Source organism: Macaca thibetana, chromosome 10, assembly GCF_024542745.1.
Source record: "Macaca thibetana thibetana isolate TM-01 chromosome 10, ASM2454274v1, whole genome shotgun sequence".
Classification (NCBI taxonomy): domain Eukaryota; kingdom Metazoa; phylum Chordata; class Mammalia; order Primates; family Cercopithecidae; genus Macaca; species Macaca thibetana.
Window position 1 is genome coordinate 54697216 of NC_065587.1, and position 21314 is coordinate 54718529.

Below are 21314 nucleotides of genomic sequence, written 5' to 3' on the forward strand. Positions count from 1 at the left end.
TTTCCCCAATCCAGGTTAAACTTTTCCTCTCCTGACATTGCAAGTGTCCAATTAGCACCTGAGATCTCTCACCATCTCCTGCACCTCCCTTTACACTTCCTTTTTCACAACCTGAACAGGAATCCTGCTTTCTACTCATATCTTTCCTATTTTCGGAGAGAGTGGACTGCTAGTCTTTGGGCTTGTGGTCTCTGAAGGAGCACAGATGAACTCTAACAGGGATGCGAGAACATTCATGTACATGCAGAAAGAAAATGTTAACTGCTGTAGTATTTCATACTATATGAGAAAGAATTTGAGGTTTACTAATCTAAAGTATAAGAATTGACAAGAGTATACCGCAAACTCATAAATATGCATATATAGTCAGTGCATGTTCAAAAAAACCTTTAGCAGGTAGGCATGTATAAAAATATTGTTTAAGAATACTCAATTAAGAATAGGAATTCTAGGACCCAGTGATAGTCCAAGCATCCTTCCCTGCCACTACCATGTCCTCTACTCACCAGGAAATGGTGTTCATCTTCCCACCACTTGTAATACAGCACTTCTATTGATGTGAATAATGGTTATCAGTCCTACCATGTTCCTGGAGAGTCCCCAACTTTGGGACAGGCACCTCTCCTACTTGGTAAGAAAAGAAAACTTACCTTGTTATTGGTCCAACTTTTCAAGTGGTTTCTAAGCAATAGGGCTATGTAGATATTGGATTTCTGTCTTCATTATATTGTTGTGTCAAAAGATCATCATAGGCAACTTTGTGCTCTATATTTACAGTATTATGTGCCCCACTGAATTCCTGTTGGTATCTGCCTTCTTGTTCATGACTGAGTAGGTCTTGTTTTCTATCTGCAGATTTACCAGAATTTCCTTTTGCATTTTGGCCAGACCATTGACCTTGATTAGGATTTGGTGTCTGGATTTGAGACTTGCCTTCTACTAGCTTTTCAGTTTGGAAAGAAAGACTGCTTTGGGATACGTCTTTCTGAATGCTCTTTCCTCCATAGTTGAGTTGTCTTTCTTCTGTACTTGAAGATTGGTATGCTATTTTATTTTCCTTATGGCCATGCTCTTGATCTTGACTAGGAATTGTTACCTGGTTTTGAGACTTGCCATATATTTTCTCTTCAGTTTGGATAGAAATACTGCCTTTGGATACACCTTTCTGTATGCCCTTTTCTCCACTATTGAGTTGTCTTTCTTCTGCACTTGAAGATTGGTATGATATTTTATTTTCCTTATGGCCATGCTCTTGATCTTGACTAGGAATTGCTACCTGGTTTTGAGACTTGCCATGTATTTTCTCTTCAGTTTGGATAGTTTTATATTCCTTAAATACTGCCTTTGAGGCCATGTACACCTTTCTGTATGCCCTTTTCTTTCCACTGTTGAGTCGTCTGGTTTTCTTCTGCAGTTTTGAAGATTGGTATGATGCCCTTTTTTATATTCCTTATGGCCATGCTCTTGATCTTGACTAGGAACCTGGTTTTTGTTGCCTGATTTTCTCTTTTTGAGACTTGCCATGTATTTTCTCTTCAGTTTGGATAGAAGTACTGCCTTTGGATACACTGTTCTGTATGTCCTTTTCTCCACTGTTGAGTTGTCTTTCTTCTGTACTTGAAGATTGGTATGATATTTTATTTTTCTTATGGCCATGCTCTTGATTTTGTTTAGAAATTGTTACCTGGTTTTGAGACTCGCCATGTATTTGCTCTTCAGTTTGGATGGAAATACTGCCTTTGGATACACCTTTCTGTATGCCCTTTTCTCCACTGTTGAGTCGTCTTTCTTCTGTACTTGAAGATTGGTATGATGTTTTATATTCCTTATGGCCATGCTCTTGATCTTGACTAGGAATTGTTACCTGGTTTTGAGACTTGCCATATATTTTCTCTTCAGTTTGGATAGAAATGCTGCCTTTGGGTACACCTTTCTGTATGCCCTTTTCTCCACTGTTGAGTCGTCTTTCTTCTGCACTTGAAGATTGGTATGATATTTTATTTTCCTTATGGCCATGCTCTTGATCTTGACTAGGAATTGTTACCTGGTTTTGAGACTTGCCATATATTTTCTCTTCAGTTTGGATAGAAATGCTGCCTTTGGGTACACCTTTCTGTACACTCTTTTCTTCATGGTTAGGTTGTCTTTCTTCTGTGCTTGAAGATTGGTATGATCCTTTATGTGCCTTCCGGCCATGCTCTTGATCTTGATTGAGATTTTTTGTCTGGTGTTGATTCTTGTTATATACTAGGAGCTCATCTTGGGTAGTAAAAATGTCTTTGTATCCATGTTGGAGTTTGTGTTGATGTGCAGGACGGAGTGAAGTTTGTAGTTTACTTGAATGTTCCTCTCTCACATCAACCACATTTTGGTAATGCCCTTTATTTCGATGAGAATTTTGAGTCTCACGTTGTTGTTTGTTAGCTACTAGCTCTTCAGTTTGGAGAACATAATTGGTTTGGGATCCACCTTGTGTTCTACCTTTTTGTGCACCAGAGGCTGAAGCTTGTTCTTTACTTAGTCCACGAACCCGTAGCCTTTCTTCTGTGTTTGAATATTGACTGGATATTCCCTTTCCAGATGGGCTATTCCCCTGATCTTGAGAAGGATTTTGTGTCCCGTGATGAACTTGGCCTCCTTTACGATGTATAACTATCAGATGAAAATGACGTTTTGGTTTAACACGGCCTCTGCCTTTTTGTTTATAATTGAGCAGTCTTTGATGTCTACGTAGATGTTGTTTTGATTTTGTTGTTTTATGTTGGGCATTCAAATAATATTGCTGACTTTTTCGGGTCCGGTCATGATCATTGGCATCTACATGATATGTGTGTTGAATAGAAAAACTGCCTTTGGATTCAGTATGTTGTTTGTCTTTTTGTCCAGAATAGTGCTGGCTCCTATGTCTATGTGGAAATCGGGAAGATCCACTTGATAATTGGCCTTTTGATCCACCTGGTAATTAATAATAGAAATATATGCATTCATTATCTCCAAAGCTCTCTTGCAACTCTTACCTCCCACCTTTTCCCAACAAATTACTGATATTTCCAAAAGCCTACAGCGTTGGGTGGAGAAAAATCAATTTTCATCAAGGAGAAGAATCTGTGCCTGAACAGGTTACTGTTTGCACCCTGAATACCCTTAGAGGCCATTCTTTCTGAGTAGCTTTCCCAAGGCTTACCCTCTCCACTCACCTTTTTGTCCCATTACAGCTGCTTGCTTCTCCAAGATAAGGAGCAGGGAAAGGACAAAGAGGATGATGGACTTCATCTTGCTTGAAAAATCTTGTCTGAGAACGGAATGGATCTCTTCATTTATATGTTCCTTGAGTGGGTGTGCCATGGGTGGAGCTGAAATGTCAAAAGGCACTGCCCTTTCATAGCTTATTAGTAAATGCCAACTTCCTCGCCACTGCTCAGTGGGGGATAATGTCAAAGTCCCCAGGGACTTAGCATGGGGACATAATGTCAAAGGCAATTTTTTTTTTGCTTCCAGAATCCCCAGCAAAATTTTATCGGTCCTTGTATATCATCAAGCCAGATCGCTTGCATTACACAGAAGACATTCAGTCCGGAGTAGGAAGGAGACTAGCTTCAGGTTACAAAAGTAACTGGTGGCTGACTATGCCTTCATATTCTAAATGGGTTTCCTTTCTGATGCCATCACTTAAATACTCAATTTAGGTATAACTCTGTACTTCATCTTGTTTTAAAATAATCCTGAGATGCATTCTGTTTTACTTGAAAAGGAGCAGTCATAGAAGTAGAATGACACAGAAGAGAAAGAAACTTTATGGAAGGCAAAGAAAAAAAGTTTCAACAAATAAATGAGGCACACCAATGTCAAATGTATCTATGAAGTTCATCACAATAAAGACTGACATGTGTCAAAAGCTTTCTAATGTCACTCACTGCTAGTAATGTTAACGAGAGATGAATACGCTTGTGTTGGGTTGTCAGTTGAAGGATGGAGTCCAGCTGAAACCATCTCAAGAAGTCTGATTTCATGGTAGAATGACAGTTGAAGCTGTATCTGGAGGGTGAGGCAAGCTCCAGAGATTTTTTGAAAGGATGAGAAAAATTTAACATGTTTTTATGATGATAGGAACAACTGTTGGAAAAAGAAGTAAGAATGTTGGTTTCCAAATTGGATTATTTGATGATATCTACCTAAACGGCAAAATATATTTTTTAAATAAAAGCATTTCATACTTCTGTAATAAACTGCTGCACCCTCCAACAGACTGTGAGAAATATTTGCTACCTTCAATGGATTAAATAATGTATTGAGAGTGGAGCTAAAGCTAAAATTTTTACCTTGAGTGGAAGCATAGGATTTTTTTGCTTTTGTTTTGTTGTGGTGTGTTGTTTTGTTTTGTTTTTTTGCAATTGTGAAAACTTCCTGAAAAATCCAAGGAAGGTTTTTTTACTTTGACTGAAAAAGTACTTGTTATGAGCAGACCACAGGAGAAGCAGCAACATTTGAACAGTGACCCTGTATGCATTCAGAACACTGTGGAGGGTAGTTCTGGAGAAATGATGGCTTGAAAACTTATTTTCAATTATTCTCTCTTAAAATCCTAACCTTCCTGTAAGCAATGCTATATGGAAGGGGAGAAGGGAAAGGCCAGCCATAGAGAAAAATGCCATGCCATCAAACACAAAGCATGTGAGCTACATGGTTTCTCTATGAGCCACTCTGAGATCTTACCAGTTTTATCTGTTTGCCCTAAGGGCAGTAAGTATTTGCTTATGGCAGGGACCCCAAAAGAGAAGAGTAAAGTTTTCCTGGACACAAATTTATTGCTATACCTGCTAATCACTATAATCTTCCTTACACTTCCCTTAAGGAAATACCAGGAACTGTTCTGTTGCAAGATTACCAGAACAAAGTAGAGTCTGAAATATTAATCTTACTTATGGATCAAAAACAAAACTTTCAACTAATCTAGTGTCCAAAAGATACAGATAAAACAAATGTGCACAAGATATGCAAAAACAAAGCAGGAAAATGCAAACCGGGCATAACATGTGATTATGATACTCATATCATGATTGGGTTTAATGAAATTTGAAAAAAAAGCATTTCAAAATAAAAAATAAATCTATTGATAAAGATGAAAGCAGAAATCGGTAATTTGGAAAGCAGAAACATGGTATAGTGCTGCATACATCTTAGATGTGGTATCATGATTGGGAAAATATCAAATGATAAAAAAAAAGGAAAAAATAGTAGAATATTTTAAAGTTCACCAAGTAGGAGAGAGGCCACTGAACTTGACACAACTTATATGCCCCTGTGGCAGCAGAGTGGCTATATGTCCACACTGAGTACCTGAGAAATAGCCCTGTAACACCCTCTCCCTCCACAGACACATCCGTGGCCTGCCCAGTGGCCCTGTGCTCCCAATAAGAGCTTGAGAAACAGACTCACAAGCTCCCGTGCTGGACATGACACCACGCTGGCCCAACTGCCAAAAGCCCATTTCCCAAACCTGAGAAACAGCCCATGGGCCACCCCTAGTGGGCATACCCAAGCCAGCTGAGCAGCTATGTGGTCATGTCCCAGGTCTGAGAAACAGTCTCACAGACTGCCTCTTGTGGTCACACCTGAAGGACAACCAAGAAGCTCCGTGCCTGCACCCTAAGCCTACAAAACGTCTTCTTGGGCCACCCCTTACAGAAATGCTCAAAGCCTAGCCACGCAGCCATTCAGCTGTGTCAAGTGCCTGAGAAACAGCCCTCTTTCCTCTCTTACCCCCTTCCTCTTATAGGCCATCCAATCAACCTTACACCCACATCTTGGGCCTGAGAAAAAGCCCAGTAGACTGACCCTGGTAGACATGTCTTCAGACCAGTTGAGCTTCTGTACTTCCATGTCCTGAGACCAAGAAACAGCTTCACAGGCCACCCCTCGCCTGTAGTCATGCACACTGACTGAATAAACATGCGCCCATACTTCCAGCCAGGATAACAGCACTCTGGCCCCAACGCCATTGAGTCATACCTTAATTGAATCACCTACCACGTGGATGCACACACCCCTAACCTGAGAATTAGCACTGGAACCACAGCACTGGCAAAGCCATGCCACTGTAGCAGCACACTCTCTCAACTAGGGTGCTGAGAAACTCTCAATTGGCACAAGTGTGGATTATAGGTGAAGAAACTATGTGGAAATAATACTGCTACATACACCTACAACAAAACCCGACAAACCCAAATGAACTAATACCTAAAGATCCATTCATAAAAATAAGCTTTCACTTACGAAATCTACTCCATAAAATTGGAAGAGGCAACTTTTCCATCAGATGCATAAAATAATAGCAGAAAAGTTCTTGCATCTTGGCAGAGAGATAGAAATCCAGGTCCAGGAAGCTATAAGAACCCTAAATAATTCAACCTAAACAGGTTCTCTCCAAGGCACATTTTAATTGCATTGCTAAAAGTCAAAGACAAAGATTTTTAAAAGCAGCAAGATAAAAATGTCAAGTCACATATACGGCAATTCCCATTTGACTAACAGAATTTCTCAGCAGAAACCTTACAGGCCAGGAAAGAATGGTATAATATACTCAAATTACCAAAAGAAAAAAATTATCAGCCAGGAACATCACACTCAGCAAAGATATCCTTCAGAAATGAAGGAGAAATAAAATCTTTCAGAGAGAACAAAAATTAAGGGAGGAGAGTGGCAGAACAAGATGGTGGAATACAAGGCTCCAATGATCCCCTCCGCCCCCAACAAGGTCGCCAATTTAACAAGTATCTGCAGAGAAAGAGCACCTTTATAAGAACCGAAAAATCAGGTGAGCACTCACAGTGACTGATTTTAACTTTATGTCACTGAAAGAGGCACTGAAGGGGTAGGAAAAACACTTGTATCATGATGCCACCCCTCCTTCATCTCCCGGTTGCAGGTATAGGGCACAGAGCATTTCTGTGCACGGGGTGAGAGAAAGCACAGCAATTATAAGTTAAAAAGTGGCACGAATGAAGTTAAAGTAGAGAGTCTTTATTAGTTTTCTTTCTCGTTTGTTTGTTTATGGAAGCAGTGTTAAGTTGTTATCAGTTTAAATAATGGGTTATAAGATAGTATTTGTGAAGTGTGAGTCTTCCAACTGTGTTCTTCTTAGTCAAGATTGTATGGCTATTTGGGATCCCTTGAAATTCCAAATGAATGTTAGAACCCGCTTTTCCATTTCTACAAGAAAGCCATAAAATTTTTTATGAGAATTGCATTGATTTGGGCCTGGTGCAGTGGCTGTAATCCTAGCACTTTGGGAGGCCGAGGCAGGTGGATTGCCTGAGCTCAGAAGTTCGAGACCAACTTGGGCAACACGATGAAACCCCTTCTCTAGTAAAATACAAAAAATTAGCTGGGCATGGCAGTGTGCGCCTGTAATGTCAGCTACTCGGGAGGCTGAGACAGGAGAATCGCTTGAACCTGGGAGGCGGAGGTTGCAGTGAGCTGAGATCGTGCCACTGCACTCCAGCCTGGGCGACAGAGCAAGACTCCATCTCAAAAAAAAAAAAAAAAAAAAAAAAAAAGAATTGCAGTGATTTGATGATCACTTTGGGTAGCATGCCATCTTAACAATATTAAGTCCTCCATTTCACAAATACAGGATCTACATCCATTTATTTAGGTCTTTACTTTCTTGGGAAAATGTTTTGTAGCCTTTAGTGTATAAGACTTACATGTCATGGGTAATTTATATTTCTAAGCATTTTGTTTTTTATGACATTCTAAATAGAATTGTTTACTGAATTTTAATTTCGAATTTTTCATTATCAATGTATAGAAATACAACCGATTGTTATCTTTTAATCATGGATTCAGCAACATTGGTGATTTCGTTTGTTAGGTCCCATGGTTTCTTAGTTGATGCTTTGGAAATTTTTGCATATGTATTGTCTGCTAGTGAAGGTAGTTTCCCTGTTCCTTTATTTTTTTAATTTTATTTTTCTGTAAGTTGTTGGGGTACAGGTGGTATTTGGTTGTATGAGTTAAGTTCTTTAGTGGAGATTTGTGAGAACCTGGTGCACCCATCACGGGAGCAGTATACACTGCACCATATTAGTTGTCTTTTTTCCCTCGCCCCCCCTCCCACTCTTCCCCCCAAGTCCCCAAAGTCCACTGTATCATTCTTATTCCTTCGTGTCCTCATAGGTTAGCTCCCACATATCAATGAGAACATACGATGTTTAATTTTCCATTCTGAGTTACTTCACTTGGAATAATAATCTCTAATCTCATCCAGATCATTGAAATAGCTGTTAATTCATTCCTTTTTATGGCTGAGTAGTAGTCCATCATATATACATATATGGGCAACACGATGAGATATATATATATATTCTATGATATGTGCTGCCCATATATATTCTGTGAATATATATATTCATATATATGATATATAAATATAAACATATATAATGTTTATATATACATATATAAAATATATATATATAAAATAGGTTCTCTCCATTTTAATTGCATTGCTAAAGTCAAAGACAAAGACAAAGAAAGATATATATAATTCTATGATACATGTTGCCCATATATATATATTCTATGAATATATACGTAGATAAAACAGATTCTCTCCAAGTCACATTTTAATTGCACTGCTAAAGTCAAAGACAAAGATTTTATACATATATATACACATACACATATATATATACGTATACATATAACTCTGAGATATATATATGTGTGTGTGTGTGTATATATATATCAGAGTTTCTTTATCTACTCATTGATTGATAGGCATTTGGGTTGGTTCCAGGATTTTGCTATTGTGAATTGTGCTGCTATAAACATGCATGTGAAGTATCTTTTTTGAATAATAACTTCTTTTCCTCTGGGTAGTTACCCAGTAGTGGGATTGCTGGATCAAATGGTAGTTCTACTTTTAGTTATTTAAGGAATCTCCACACTGTTTTCCATAGCAGCTGTACTAGTTTACATTCCCACCAGCAGTGTAGAAGTGTTCCCTGATCGCCACATCCACATCAACATCTACAGTTTTTCGATTCTTCAATTATGGCCATTCTTGTAGGAGTAAGGTGGTATTGCATTGTGGTTTTGATTTGCATTCCCCTGATCATTAGTGATGTTGAGCATTTTTTCATATGTTTGTTGGCCATTTGTATATATTCTTTTAAGGATTGTCTGTTCATGTCCTTAGCCTACTTTTTGATGGGAATGATTGTTTTTTCTTACTGATTTGTTTGAGTTCATTGTAGATTCTGGATATTAGTCCTTTGTCAGATGTATAGAATGTGAAGATTTTCTCCCACTCTGTGGGTTGTCCATTTGCTCTACTGACTGTTCCTTTTGCCATGCAAAAGCCCTTTAGTTTAATTAGGTCCCAGCTATTTATCTTCGTTTTTATTGCAATTGCTTTTTGCCTTTTGGTCATGAAATCCTTGCCTAAGCCAATGTTTAGAAGGATTTTTCCAATGTTATCTTCTAGAATTTTTATAGTTTCAGGTCTTAGGTCTAAGTCTTTAATCTGTCTTGAGTTGATTTTTGTATAAAGTGTGAGAATGAGGATCTCATTTCATTCTCCTACATGTGGCTAGCCAATTATCCCAGCACCGTTTGTTGAAAAGGGAGTTGTTTTTCCCCACTTTATGTTTTCATTTGCTTTGCCAAAGATCAGTTAGCTATAAGCATTTGGGTTTATTTCTGGGTTCTCTATTCTGTTCAATTGGTCTATGTGCCTATTTTTATACCAGTGCCACACTGTTTGGGTGACTATGGCCTTATAGTATAGTTTGAAATAAGGTAGTGTGATGCCTCCAGATTTGTTCTTTTTGCTTAGTCTTGCTTTGGCTATGTGGGCTCTTTTTTGGTTCCATGTAAATTTTAGAATTTTTTTTCTAAATCTGTGAAGAATGATGGTAGTATTTTGATGGAGATTACCTTGAATTTGTAGATTGCTTTTGTCAGTATGGTCATTTTCACAATATTAATTCTACTCTTCCATGAGCATGGGATGTGTTTTGCATTTGTTTGTGTTGTCTATGATTTTTTTAAGCAGTGCTTCGTAGTTTTCCTTGTAGAGGCCTTTCAACTCCTTTGTCAGATGTACTCCTAAGTATTTTATTTTATTTTATTTTTGCAGCTATTGTAAAAGGGGTTGAGTTCTTAAATTGATTCTCTGCTTGGTCACTGTTGGTGTATAGAAGAGCTACTAGTTTGAATACATTAATCTTGTATCTGGAAACTTCGCTGAATTCCTTTATCAGTTCTCCAGTTTCTGGAGGAATCCTTAGGGTTTTCAAGGTAAAAAGTCATATCGTCAGCAAACAGGAACAGTTTGACTCCCTCTTTACCAGTTTGGATGCCTTTTATCTCTTTCTCTTGTCGGATTGCTCTGGCTAAGACTTCCAGTACTGCGTTAAAGAGGAGTGGTAAGAGTGGGCATCTTTGTCTTGTTCCCATTTTCAGGGTGAATGCCTTCAACTTTTCCCCATTCAGTATTATGTTGGCTGTGGGTTTGTCATAGACAGCTTTTATTACATTAAGGTATGACCCTTGTATGCCGATTTTACTGAGAGTTTTGATCATAAAGGGATGCTGGATTTTGTCGAATGCTTTTTCTGCATCTGTTGAGATGATCATGTGATTTTTGTTTTTGATTCTGCTTATGTGGTGAATCACATTTATTGACTTGCTTATGTTAAACCATCCCTGCATCGCTGGTATGAAACTCACTTGATCATGGTGGATTATCTTTTTGATATGTTATTGGATTCAGTTAGCTAGTATTTTGTTAAGGGTTTTAGCATCTATGTTCATCAAAGATATCGGTCTGTAGTTTTCTTTTTTGGTTGTGTCCTTTCCTGGTTTTGGTATTAGGCTGATGCTGGCTTCATAGAATGAATTAGGGTGGGTTCTTTCTTTCTCTATCTTGTGGAATAGTGTCAAAAGGATTGGTATCAGTTCTTCTTTGAATGTCTGGTAGAATTCTGCTGTGAATCTGTCTGGTCCTGAACTTTTTTTGTTGGCAATTTCTAAATTACTCTATCAATCTGGCTGCTTGTTATTGGTCTGTTCAGGGTATCTAATTCTTTCTGATTTAAGCTAGGAGGGTTGTATTTTTTCCAGGAATTTATCCATCTCTTCTAGGTTTTCCAGTTTATGTGCTTAAAGGTGTTTATAATAACCTTGAATGATCTTCTGTATTTCAGTGGTGTCAGTTGTAATATCTCCTGTTTCATTTCTCAGTGAAGTTATTTGGATTTTCTCTCTTCTTTTCTTTCTTAATCTTGCTAATGATCTATCAATCTTACTTATCTTTTCAAAGAACCAGCATTTTGTTTCATTTATCTTTGTTACTGTTTTTTGTTTGTTTGTTTGTGTCAATTTCATTTAGTTCTGCTCTGATCTTGGTTATTTCCTTTCTTCTGCTGGGTTTAGGTTTGACTTGTTCTTGTTTCTCTAGTTTCTTAAGGCATGACCTTAGATTGTCTATTTGTGCTCTTTCAGACTTTTTGATGTAGGCATTTAGGGCTATGGACTTTCCTCTTAGCACTGTCTTTGCTGTATCCCAGAGGTTTTGATCGGTTCTATCATTATTGTCATTCAGTTCGAATAATTTTTTAACTTGCATTTTAATTTTGTTTTTGACCCCCCCCATTTTTTAAATTTGGATGCCTTTCATTTCTTTTCCTTGCTTGCTTTCTGTGGCTAAAATTCCAAGTACAATGTGAATAGAAATGGCAATAGCTGCATCCCTGTCTGTCTTGTTTCTGATCTTAAGGAAAAACTTTTAGCTTTTTAGCATTGAGTTTAATATTGGTTGTGGGGGTTTTTTTTTTTTAGATAAATACCCTGTGTCATATTTTAAAAGGTTATTGTACTCTGTCTTTTTTTTTTTTTTTTTTTTAGGTTAAAAGAGATATCAGAAGCAATTGAGGGACTAGGAAGTGAGTCCTCTAGGGATAAGGAGGCATTGCACCGGATATTTTTTTTAAATGATTTTTTAGCAGTGTCATCTGTCTCATTAACAGTCGTTTTTTTCTTAGAAGTCTCTGCTTTAATATTTAAAATGACATGATTTCTTGTTTTTTGTTTTTGTTTTTGTTTTTTTGTTTTTGTTTTTGTTTTTGTTTTTGTTTGACAGAGTCTCTCTCTGTCGCCCAGGCTGGAGTGCAGCGGCGCAATCTCGGCTCACTGCAAGCTCCGCCTCCCAGATTCATACCATTCTCCTGCCCCAGCCTCCTCAGTAGCTGGGATTACAGGCGCCCGCCCTCACGCCCGGCTAATTTTTTTGTATTTTTTAGTACAGACAGGGTTTCACCGTGTTAGCCAGGATGGTCTCGATCTCCTGACCCTTGATCCGCCCGCCTCGGCCTCCCAAAGTGCTGGGATTACAGGCCTGAGCCACCGCGCCCGGCCGATTTCTTGTTTTCTTATAAATGCATGCTGCTAATAAACCCATCGTATATTTTCACTATGTCATCTATAGGCACTTTTTCTGCAGGTTCAGCAATGTCATTTTTATTGTTTTGAGACTGCATTCTAAGTGTGACCCATCACATGCAGTCGGGACGGTATTTCCTACTTGTGACTTCATGTTAACCCTCAAAAATTTTAGGATTTTGGAGTATTTTGGATCTGAATTTTTTGGATTAGGGATTCTCAACCTGTACTCACAAATATTGCCATAATCAGCCTTTCTCAATCAAATCAATACCATTTACTGGAGCTATAAAAAGAAAAAAGAAAAAGAAAAAAAAGAAAAATCTTTCATCCTGCAGTGAAAGATTTCTGTAAGGAAAACTACAAAACACTCATGAATGAAACTGTAGATGACCCAGTGAAATGGAAAAACATCCTATGCTCAAGGACTGGAAGAATTAATATTGTTAAAATGCCAATACTGCCCAAAGCAATCTCCGGATCCATTGCAACGTCTATCAAATGTCATTCCTCACAGAATCAGAAAAAAAAAATATCCTAAAATGTATATGGAACCAAAAAAGAGCCTAAATTGTCAAAGCACTCCTAAGCAAAAATAACAAAGCTGGAGACATCACCTTACCAGACCTCAAATTATACTACAAGGGTATAGTAACCAAAATATCATGGTTCTGGTATACAAAGAGACACATAGATCAGTAGAACAGAATAGAGAATCCAGAAATAAAGTCATATATCTACAGCCAACTGATCTTTGACAAAGTCAATTAAAATGGACACGTGGGGAAGGACATCCTTTTCATTAAATGGTGCTAGGAAAACTAAATTGCCATATGTGGAATAATGAAATTGGACCCCTGTCTCTATCCATATACAAACGTCAACTCAAGATGGATTACAGACTTAAATGTAAGACCTGAAACTATAAAAATCCTAGAAGAAAACTTAAGTAAAATCTCGGCATTGGTCTAGGCTAAGAGTTCGTACCTCATAAGCACAAGAAACAAGACCAAAAATAGACAAATGGGACTTAATTAAACTAAAAATCTTCTTTACAGCAAAAGAAACAATCAACAAGTAAACAGACAACCTGAAGGGCGGGAGAAAATATTTGTAAACTCTACCTCCAACAGAGGACTGATATCAGAATTTATAGTGTATGCAAAAAACTCACCAACAACAAAAATCAAATATTTCCTTAAAAACTGGGCAATGGGCATGAATATACATTTTTCAAAAGAAGACATACAGATGGCCAACAAGCATCTGAAATAATGCTCAACATCACTAATCATCAGAAAAATGCAAATTAAGACCACAAGAAGATATCATCTTACACTAGTCAGAATGGCTATTATTAAAAAGTAACAAAATAACAAGATGTTGTGAGGATGCAGAGAAAAAAGAATGCTTATACATTGTTGGAGGGAATGTAAATTAGTATAAGCTCAATGGAAAACAATTTGGTGATTTCTCGAAGAACTAAAAATAGCACTACCATTTGATTCAGCAGTCTCAATACTAGGTATTTACCCAAAGTGAAATAAATTATTATATCAAATAGATACCTGCACTTACGTGATTATTGCAGCAGTGTTCACAATAGCAAAGAGATGTAATTAACCTAAGTGTCCATCAGCAGAGGACTGGATAAAGAAAATGTTTATATATATATATATATATATATATATATATATGGAATATATGTATATGGAATATATATATGGAATATATATGGAATAGGTATATGGAATGTATATATGGAATATACATATTGAATAGGTATATGGAATATACATATGGAATATCTATATATGGAATATGTATATGAATATATATGGAATGTATTTATGGAATATATATGGAGAATATATATGGAATATAGATATGGAATACAGATATGGAATATAGATATATGGAATATGTATGGATTATATAGATATGGAATATGTAGATGGAATATATATGGAATATATATATGGAATACTATTTAGCCCTAAGTAAGAATGAAGTCATGTCTTTTACAGCAACATAGATGGAACTGGAGGCCATTATCTTAAGTAAACCACTCAGAAACAGAAAGTCAAGTACTACATATTCTCACTTACAAGTGAGAGCTAAGTAATATGGACACAGAGTGTGAACTAATAGACACTGGAGACTCAGAATCATGGAAGGATGGGAGGAAGGAAAGGAGTGAGAAATTACTTACTGAGTTCTTTGTACATTATTTGGAAGGTGGTTACACTAAAAGCCCATACTTCACCACTGTGCAATGTATCAATGCCACAAAACTGTACTTGTACCCCTTAAATTTACACAAATTTAAAAGGAATTCAACCCAAGGCTTACAACAATTCAAGGAGTGTTTTATTAAGAATAACAAGTGAAGCTCAGCAAAAAGAGACAGTTTTGTGATGTGTAACTTGTTCTTTTCCCATATTTTTGTCCAGCTGTGTGGTATCCTGGAAAGTCAGTAGTCTTGCACTGCAATAGTTGTGAAAACCAGCAGCCTAGCAGTCACTGAAGGAGAGAAGGATTTCCTCTTTCTGCCTTCAAAATCTTCATCCCTAGGAAATTATCACAAATTTACCCATGTGCCAACTCTTTTAAAAAGCTTTTTTTCTTAAAACATACATTTATCTCATGTAACTCAGAGTGTGGTCTGTGTGGCCAATGCTATCCCAGAGGCAATTATTTTATGTGTATAAATGTAATTGGTACAAGTACAGTTTTGTTAATGGATATATTATATAGTAGTGAAGTCTGGTGTTTTAGTGAAACCATCACTTGAATAATGTACATTGTACTTATTAAGTAATTCTTCATCCCTCTGTCATCCACCCTCTCACCCTTCCAAGTCATCAGTATCTATTATAGCACACTCTATGTCCATGTGTAGACATTATTTAGTTACCACTTATAAGTGAGAACATGCAGTTTTTGACTTTCTGTTTCTGAGTTCTTTCACTGAAAATAATGGCCTCCAGTTCTATCCATGTTGCTGTAAAGGACATGATTTCATTCTGGGGAAGTTTTTTGACCTCATAGCTACTTCAGACGCAAGACTAACTAGAGCTAAAAAGAGCATGACCAAAAAACAAAAACTGAAAACGTAGGAAATGAGGTGTCCAGTGTGTCTTGAAACTCTTTGTGTTACTTTTGGGAATTTAAAAGGCTATACCCATGTGTAGCATTGTATGTTTTCCCCAGTGCTGTGGACATGCTCAGGAAAGGCCTAAGAATGCCCTAATAGTTACCTCTGGCTGAATTCTATGCTCTCTGTGAGTAGGAAGTGAAGTCCAAAGTAGAGTTGTAAACTGCTTGCTGCAACAATGAATATATGCCTCATCATATACACACACAACCCCTTGGAAAAGTCCAGGTGAATTACATAATTTAAGATCATTGCTGTCCACTCATTACCCGACTAATAAGCTAACAAAACAAAGACTTTAGTGGCTGCACATGACACGTAACGTAGACTTCACAAAATTAGTCCAAGAAGGTTACCAAGTGAGTAATCAGCAATGAAAACCTCACAAACAAATGGTGAAGAGATAATCTGTTTCCAAAGCTGCAAATTATATTAGGTAAAAAGTCCAGTTTTATTTAAAAATTATGAGACATGCAAAGAAACAGGAAATATTGCCCATATACAGAAAAGAGGGAAAACAATAAATAGAAATATTCCTTTAAGGCTGGGCGCAGTGGCTTATGCCTGTAATCCCAGCACTTTGGGAGGCCGAGGCGGGTGGATCACGAGGTCAGGAGATCGAGACCATCCTGGCTAACATGGTGAACCCTGTCTCTACTAAAAATACAAACAATTATCCGGGCATGGTGGCAGGTGCCTGTAGTCCCAGCTAGTCGGGCGGCTGAGGCAAGAGAATGGCTTGAACCTGGGAGGCAGAGCTTGCAGTGAGCCAAGATCGCGCTACTGCACTCCAGCCTGGGCGACAGTGCAAGATTCTGTCTCAAAAAAAAAAAAAAAAAAAATGTTCATCTAGGAGCCCCAGACAATGGCCTAGTGGACAAAGACATCAGCTAGTATACTCAACAAACTAAAGGAAATCATGGACAAAAAGACTAAAGAAAAGTATGAAAATCATATCTCACAATACTGAAATAATTCAAGATAAGTGATGAAGTTGTAAAGTACAATCGCTGAGATAGAAATTCACCAGAGGGGCTCACCAGCAGGTAGGAATGGACAGAAGAAAAACCCGACGTAAGTATAGATCAGTTGAGATTATACACTCTGAGGAACAGTAAAAAAAAAAGAAAAAAAGAAAAAAATGAACAGAGTTTCAAAGACTTATGGAGCATAATCTAGTGTAAAAACGTATGCATAATGGGGATTTCAGAAGAAAGAGAGAATGGCACAGGACATTTGAAGATATAATGGCTAAAAACATTTTGATTTTGCTTAACACTATTAATCTCCACATCTAAGAAGCTCAATGAATGCCAAGTAAGAAAAAATCTAAGAGATCCACACCTAGACAATTTATAATCAAGATATCAATGACAAAGATGACTAATCAATAAGCTTAGCAGATTACTTCTCATGAAAACCATTCAAGCCAGAAGATAGTGAGAGAATATGCCAAAAGTGGTGAAAGAAATATTTGTCCAGCAAGAATTCTATATCGTGGCAAATCTATCTTTAAAGTCAGGGAAAAATTAAGATACTCCCAGATATATAAATACTTCAAGTTCATCACCATTAGACTTGCCATACATAAAATACTCATTGACCTGATGGTATATAAAGAAAACCCTTAAGAATACATACCACCCCAAAATATTATTAGAGCTAATAAATGAATTCAGGAAGGTGGAAGACATAATGTCAATGTATTACGCATATGAAATTGCATGTGCATTATGAAAAAACCCATTTACAATAGCCTTAGAAGAATGAAACACATAGTAGTTCACTTAAGCAAAAAAATAGCAACACCTGTACACTGAAAAACAACAAATCATTGTTCAACAACATTAAAAAAAAAAGACAGAGAGAGCCATTCCTTGTTTGTGAATCGAAGACTTGATATTACTAGGCTGGCTGTTTTCCATATTTGATCTATAAATTCAATAGAATTCTTATAAAATTCCAGATGACTTTTTGCAGAAATTGACATGTTAATCCTAAAATTCATGTGTAAATACAAGACACCCAGAATAGCTATTGACTAATAATTAAATTAGATCATTAAAATAATTTTTAAATGCTTACAATTATTTTAATATAATCTCTTGAGATCAATAACACATTGCTAGCCAGGAGCAGTGGCTCATGCCTGTAATCCCAGCATTTTGGGAGGCTGAGGCAGGTGGATCACTTGAGGTCAGGAGTTCGAGAGCAGCCTGCCCAACATGGTGAAACCCCGTCTCTACTAAAAATACAAAAATTAGCCAGGCATGGTGGTGCATGACTGTAATCTCAGCTACTCGGGAGACTGAGGCAGGAGAATTGCTTGAACCCAGGAGGCGGAGGTTGCAGTGAGCCGAGATCGTGCCATTGCACTCCAGCCAGAATGACAGAGCAAGATTCTGTCTCAAAAAAAAAAAAAAAAAAAAGAAATGATGTGCAATTTCATTAGTCCTCAGGAAAAATACAAATCAAAACCACAACATGATACCACTTCACACCTTTTGCAATAACTATAATCTTAAAAAACATACAATAGCAAGTATTGATGAGGATGTGGAGAAACAGCAACATTCAGACATTGCTGGTGGGACTATAAAATGGTAGAGTCATTGTAGAAAACAGTGTGTCAGTTTCTTCAAGAGTTAAACAGTGTTGCCATGTGACCCCAAAATTCCACTTCCATGATAATACCAAAGAGAACTGAAAATGTATTCACACAAAAATTTGCACATGAATGTCCATAGCAGCATTATCAATAATTAGTAAAAACAAGAGCATCTTGGAAGAAAGGAACCTTGATCTGTACCTTGCATGGAATGCAAATATTAATCAGTTGGAACCATAAACCTTAACATAGATGCTAAACCTATGCAGCTTCTAGGGAAAGATATCACAAACAGAACATTTTTGCAGGCTTGGAAAGGGCAAAAGTTCTTAGACACAGTAATATCCAATTCAAAAGGGAAAATAGATATATTTGATTCTGTCACACTTTAAAACTTCTACTCTTCTGAATACACCATCGGTAAGAAAAAGAAAAAGAAAAAAAAAAACCCAAACCACACACTGGGAAAAAATTTCACTCCTAGGTATTTACCACAGATAATTAAAAATACATGTTATTGTGTCTTGTACAGGGATTTATGTGATATCTTAATTCACTATCGCTCAGTTGGGAACACCAAATGTTCATGTACCAGCAGATAAATGGAAGAACAAATATGGAGACTCAAACAATGTAATATTATTCAACAATAAAAAGAATGAACTGTTGATACATACAAAAACAATGAATCTCAAACATTGAATAACAGTCAGACACAAAAGGTAATGTTATCATATGATTTCATTATGTAAGGATTAAAAACAAGCAAGTTATTAGTTTCTATGTCAGTATAAGATTTGCGCCTGAAGGGCTTCGAGTGAATTTGAAAGGGGCATAAGGCAAGATGAATGTTCTATATGCTCATCTAGGTGTTGGGCAACCATGTGTATGTGTTTGTCAATCTCATTCAAACAGATATATAAGATCTGTGCATTTCTTTATATGAGTTTTACCTCTATTTCAAAGAACATATAAGAAAAGATTGTTTTGTTATTATTATTTCCAAATTTGTTGTCATTCTGGCACTTTTCCCTGAGCACTTTGGCTGTGATCATCTCACTGAACACATCTAAGCATCTTTATGCGATGGTTATTATATCCCCTCATTAAGAGGCAGGAGGTCAGTATCAGAGATCCTGTGACCCAAGACTATGCAAGTGGTGGGAACCAAAGTTCATGCTAATTGTACCACAGCACACAGCATTTATGACTCTGGCTCTTTTGCTTGTTTACATGTCAGTTTATTTTTCCCTCCCCCATGCAATCAGCAACATGTCAGGGAAACTGTTTAATGTATTTCTGTCCATACATAGAGGAGAGAATCTGTTCAGCAGACTGTAGCAGGTATTTCTAGCTTCCCTGATGCTAAGGCCCCTAAGCCCATTATAACCTCTCCTTTCTAACTGCTGGGCTGGGAAAATAAAGCAGGTGACTGAGCACAAGGTCTCTATTCTCTTGGAAAGGTAGCAGTGAAGAGAGACAGAGTTCTCATGCCACTATGACAAAGTCTCTAGTCACACACCTACAGGCGACATGAGGACATTAAGACCTGATGGAGACTCTTTCTTTTCTCTCTCTCTCTCTCTCTCTCTCTTTTTCTTTCTTTCTTTCTTTTCTTTTTCTTTTTCTTTCTTTCTTTCTTTTCTTTCTTTCTTTCTTTCTTTCTTTCTTTCTTTCTTTCTTTCTTTCCTTCTCTTTTTCTTTCTCTCTCTTTCTCTTTCTTTTTCTTTCTCTCTTTCTTTCTTTCTTCTCTCTACTTTCTTTCCTTTCTTTCTCTTTCTTTTCTTCTTTCTCCTTCCTTCCTTCCTCCCTTTCTGCCTTCCTTCCTTCCTCCCTCCCTCCCTTCCTCTCTTTCTCTCTCTCTTTCTCTCTTTCTTTCATTCGTTCTTTCTTTCATTCTGTCTTTCTTTCTTCTTTCCCTTTCTTCCATCAGGAAACAGTACTTTTATTGTACATATGAGACAAACAAAACAACAACAAATGCTTTGCCAGAGTCATACAGCCAAAGAAGTAGAACTAAAAGGAAAATTTATGGTAAGCAATTGCTAATTCTCTACAATTTCTTCTTCACCAAGCTATTGCAGCACAGGGGCCATTCAGCTGTGTATGCGTGTGCTGCATGTGTGTGAGAAGTGGAGATGGGTACCTGTGGGCCCACAGCACACCCATATACATATTTCTTGGCTGATCTATACTAATCCTTAACAATGACATACTTGGTAGATTTTATGACTTAATACACACATAACTGGATGCCTGGCTGTGGTGATGGACAATCATAGCTACACCTACTCTTTTGGCTCTTTTGATGAAGCTGACCCTCTGACTTTCAACCTGTTGGCTAGCTTAGGGAATGATTCACTTCTCCTTGAAGACTTCATGGCTCTTTATAAACTTATGGCTCCTTGGTTGTTGGTATGTGGGACCCAGGCTAACCCAAGTCTGGGCCTATATGATCCATGATTTTGAGGGTGGGCAACAGTGCCAATATCTGCTCCAAGTAGGCCTGTGTCGTTCTGAAGCATTCATATCCATCTGACCTATTCTGGCCCTACCAAATTTACTGCAGCAATGGGCCTCATTAGACACCATCTTTAAGATCTTACTGACCTCCTTTCTTTCTTTTTCCTTCCTTTCTTCTTTCTTCCTTCCTTCCTTTTCTTCCTTCCTTCCTTCCTTCCCTCTTTCCTTTCTTTTCCTTCCTTCCTTCTTTCCTCTTTCTTTCTTTCTTTCTTTTCTTTTCTCTCTCCTTTCTTTCTTTTCTTTTCTCTCTCCTTTCCTTCCTTTCTTTCTTTTCTTTCTTTCTTTCTTTCTTTCTTTCTTTCTTTCTTTCTTTCTTTCTTTCTTTTTTCTTTTTCCTTTCTTTCTTTCTTTCTTTCTTTCTTTCTTTCTTTCTTTCTTTCTCTCTCTTCTTTCTCTTTCTTTCTTTCTTTTTTTTTTTTCTTTTCTTTCTTTCTTTCTTTCTTTCTTTCTTTCTTTCTTTCTTTCTTTCTTTCTTTCTTTCTTTCTTTCTTTCTTTCTTTCTTTCTTTCTTTCTTTCGTCTACAATATTGAGTCAGTAAGTACTATGAAGATTGCTGTGTCAAACTTTTCCATGTTGCA

At 37.3% G+C, this 21314-nt stretch overlaps 2 protein-coding genes across 3 annotated transcripts in view; both read right to left on the reverse strand.

The window, feature by feature from the left end:
• SYS1 (SYS1 golgi trafficking protein) overlaps window positions 1–21314 on the reverse strand; it is a 398294-nt gene that overhangs the window by 147286 nt on the left and 229694 nt on the right. The gene's annotated exons all lie outside the window — the stretch shown is intronic.
• SEMG2 (semenogelin 2) lies at window positions 465–3322 on the reverse strand. Its single transcript, XM_050806470.1, has 3 exons — window positions 3198–3322; window positions 1525–2955; window positions 465–1296 (listed from the first exon to the last, which is right to left on the reverse strand). Exons 1-3 carry the CDS (start codon window positions 3271–3273, stop codon window positions 695–697), a joined length of 2109 nt encoding a protein of 702 aa, XP_050662427.1. The 5' UTR covers window positions 3274–3322; the 3' UTR covers window positions 465–694.

Bases quoted from the DNA above. Each gene is read 5' to 3' on its own strand.
- SEMG2 (XM_050806470.1), bottom strand. From the start codon at position 3,273: ATGAAGTCCATCATCCTCTTTGTCCTTTCCCTGCTCCTTATCTTGGAG. The intron at 2,956-3,197 runs GTGAGTGGAGAG...ATTAATTACCAG, and splicing joins AGCTGTAATGGGACAAAAAG to GTGGATCAAAAGGCCAATTA. The intron at 1,297-1,524 runs ATGGCAAGTCTC...AAGAGAAAATAC, and splicing joins CCAAACTGAAGAGAAAATAC to ATGGCAAGTCTCAAAACCAG.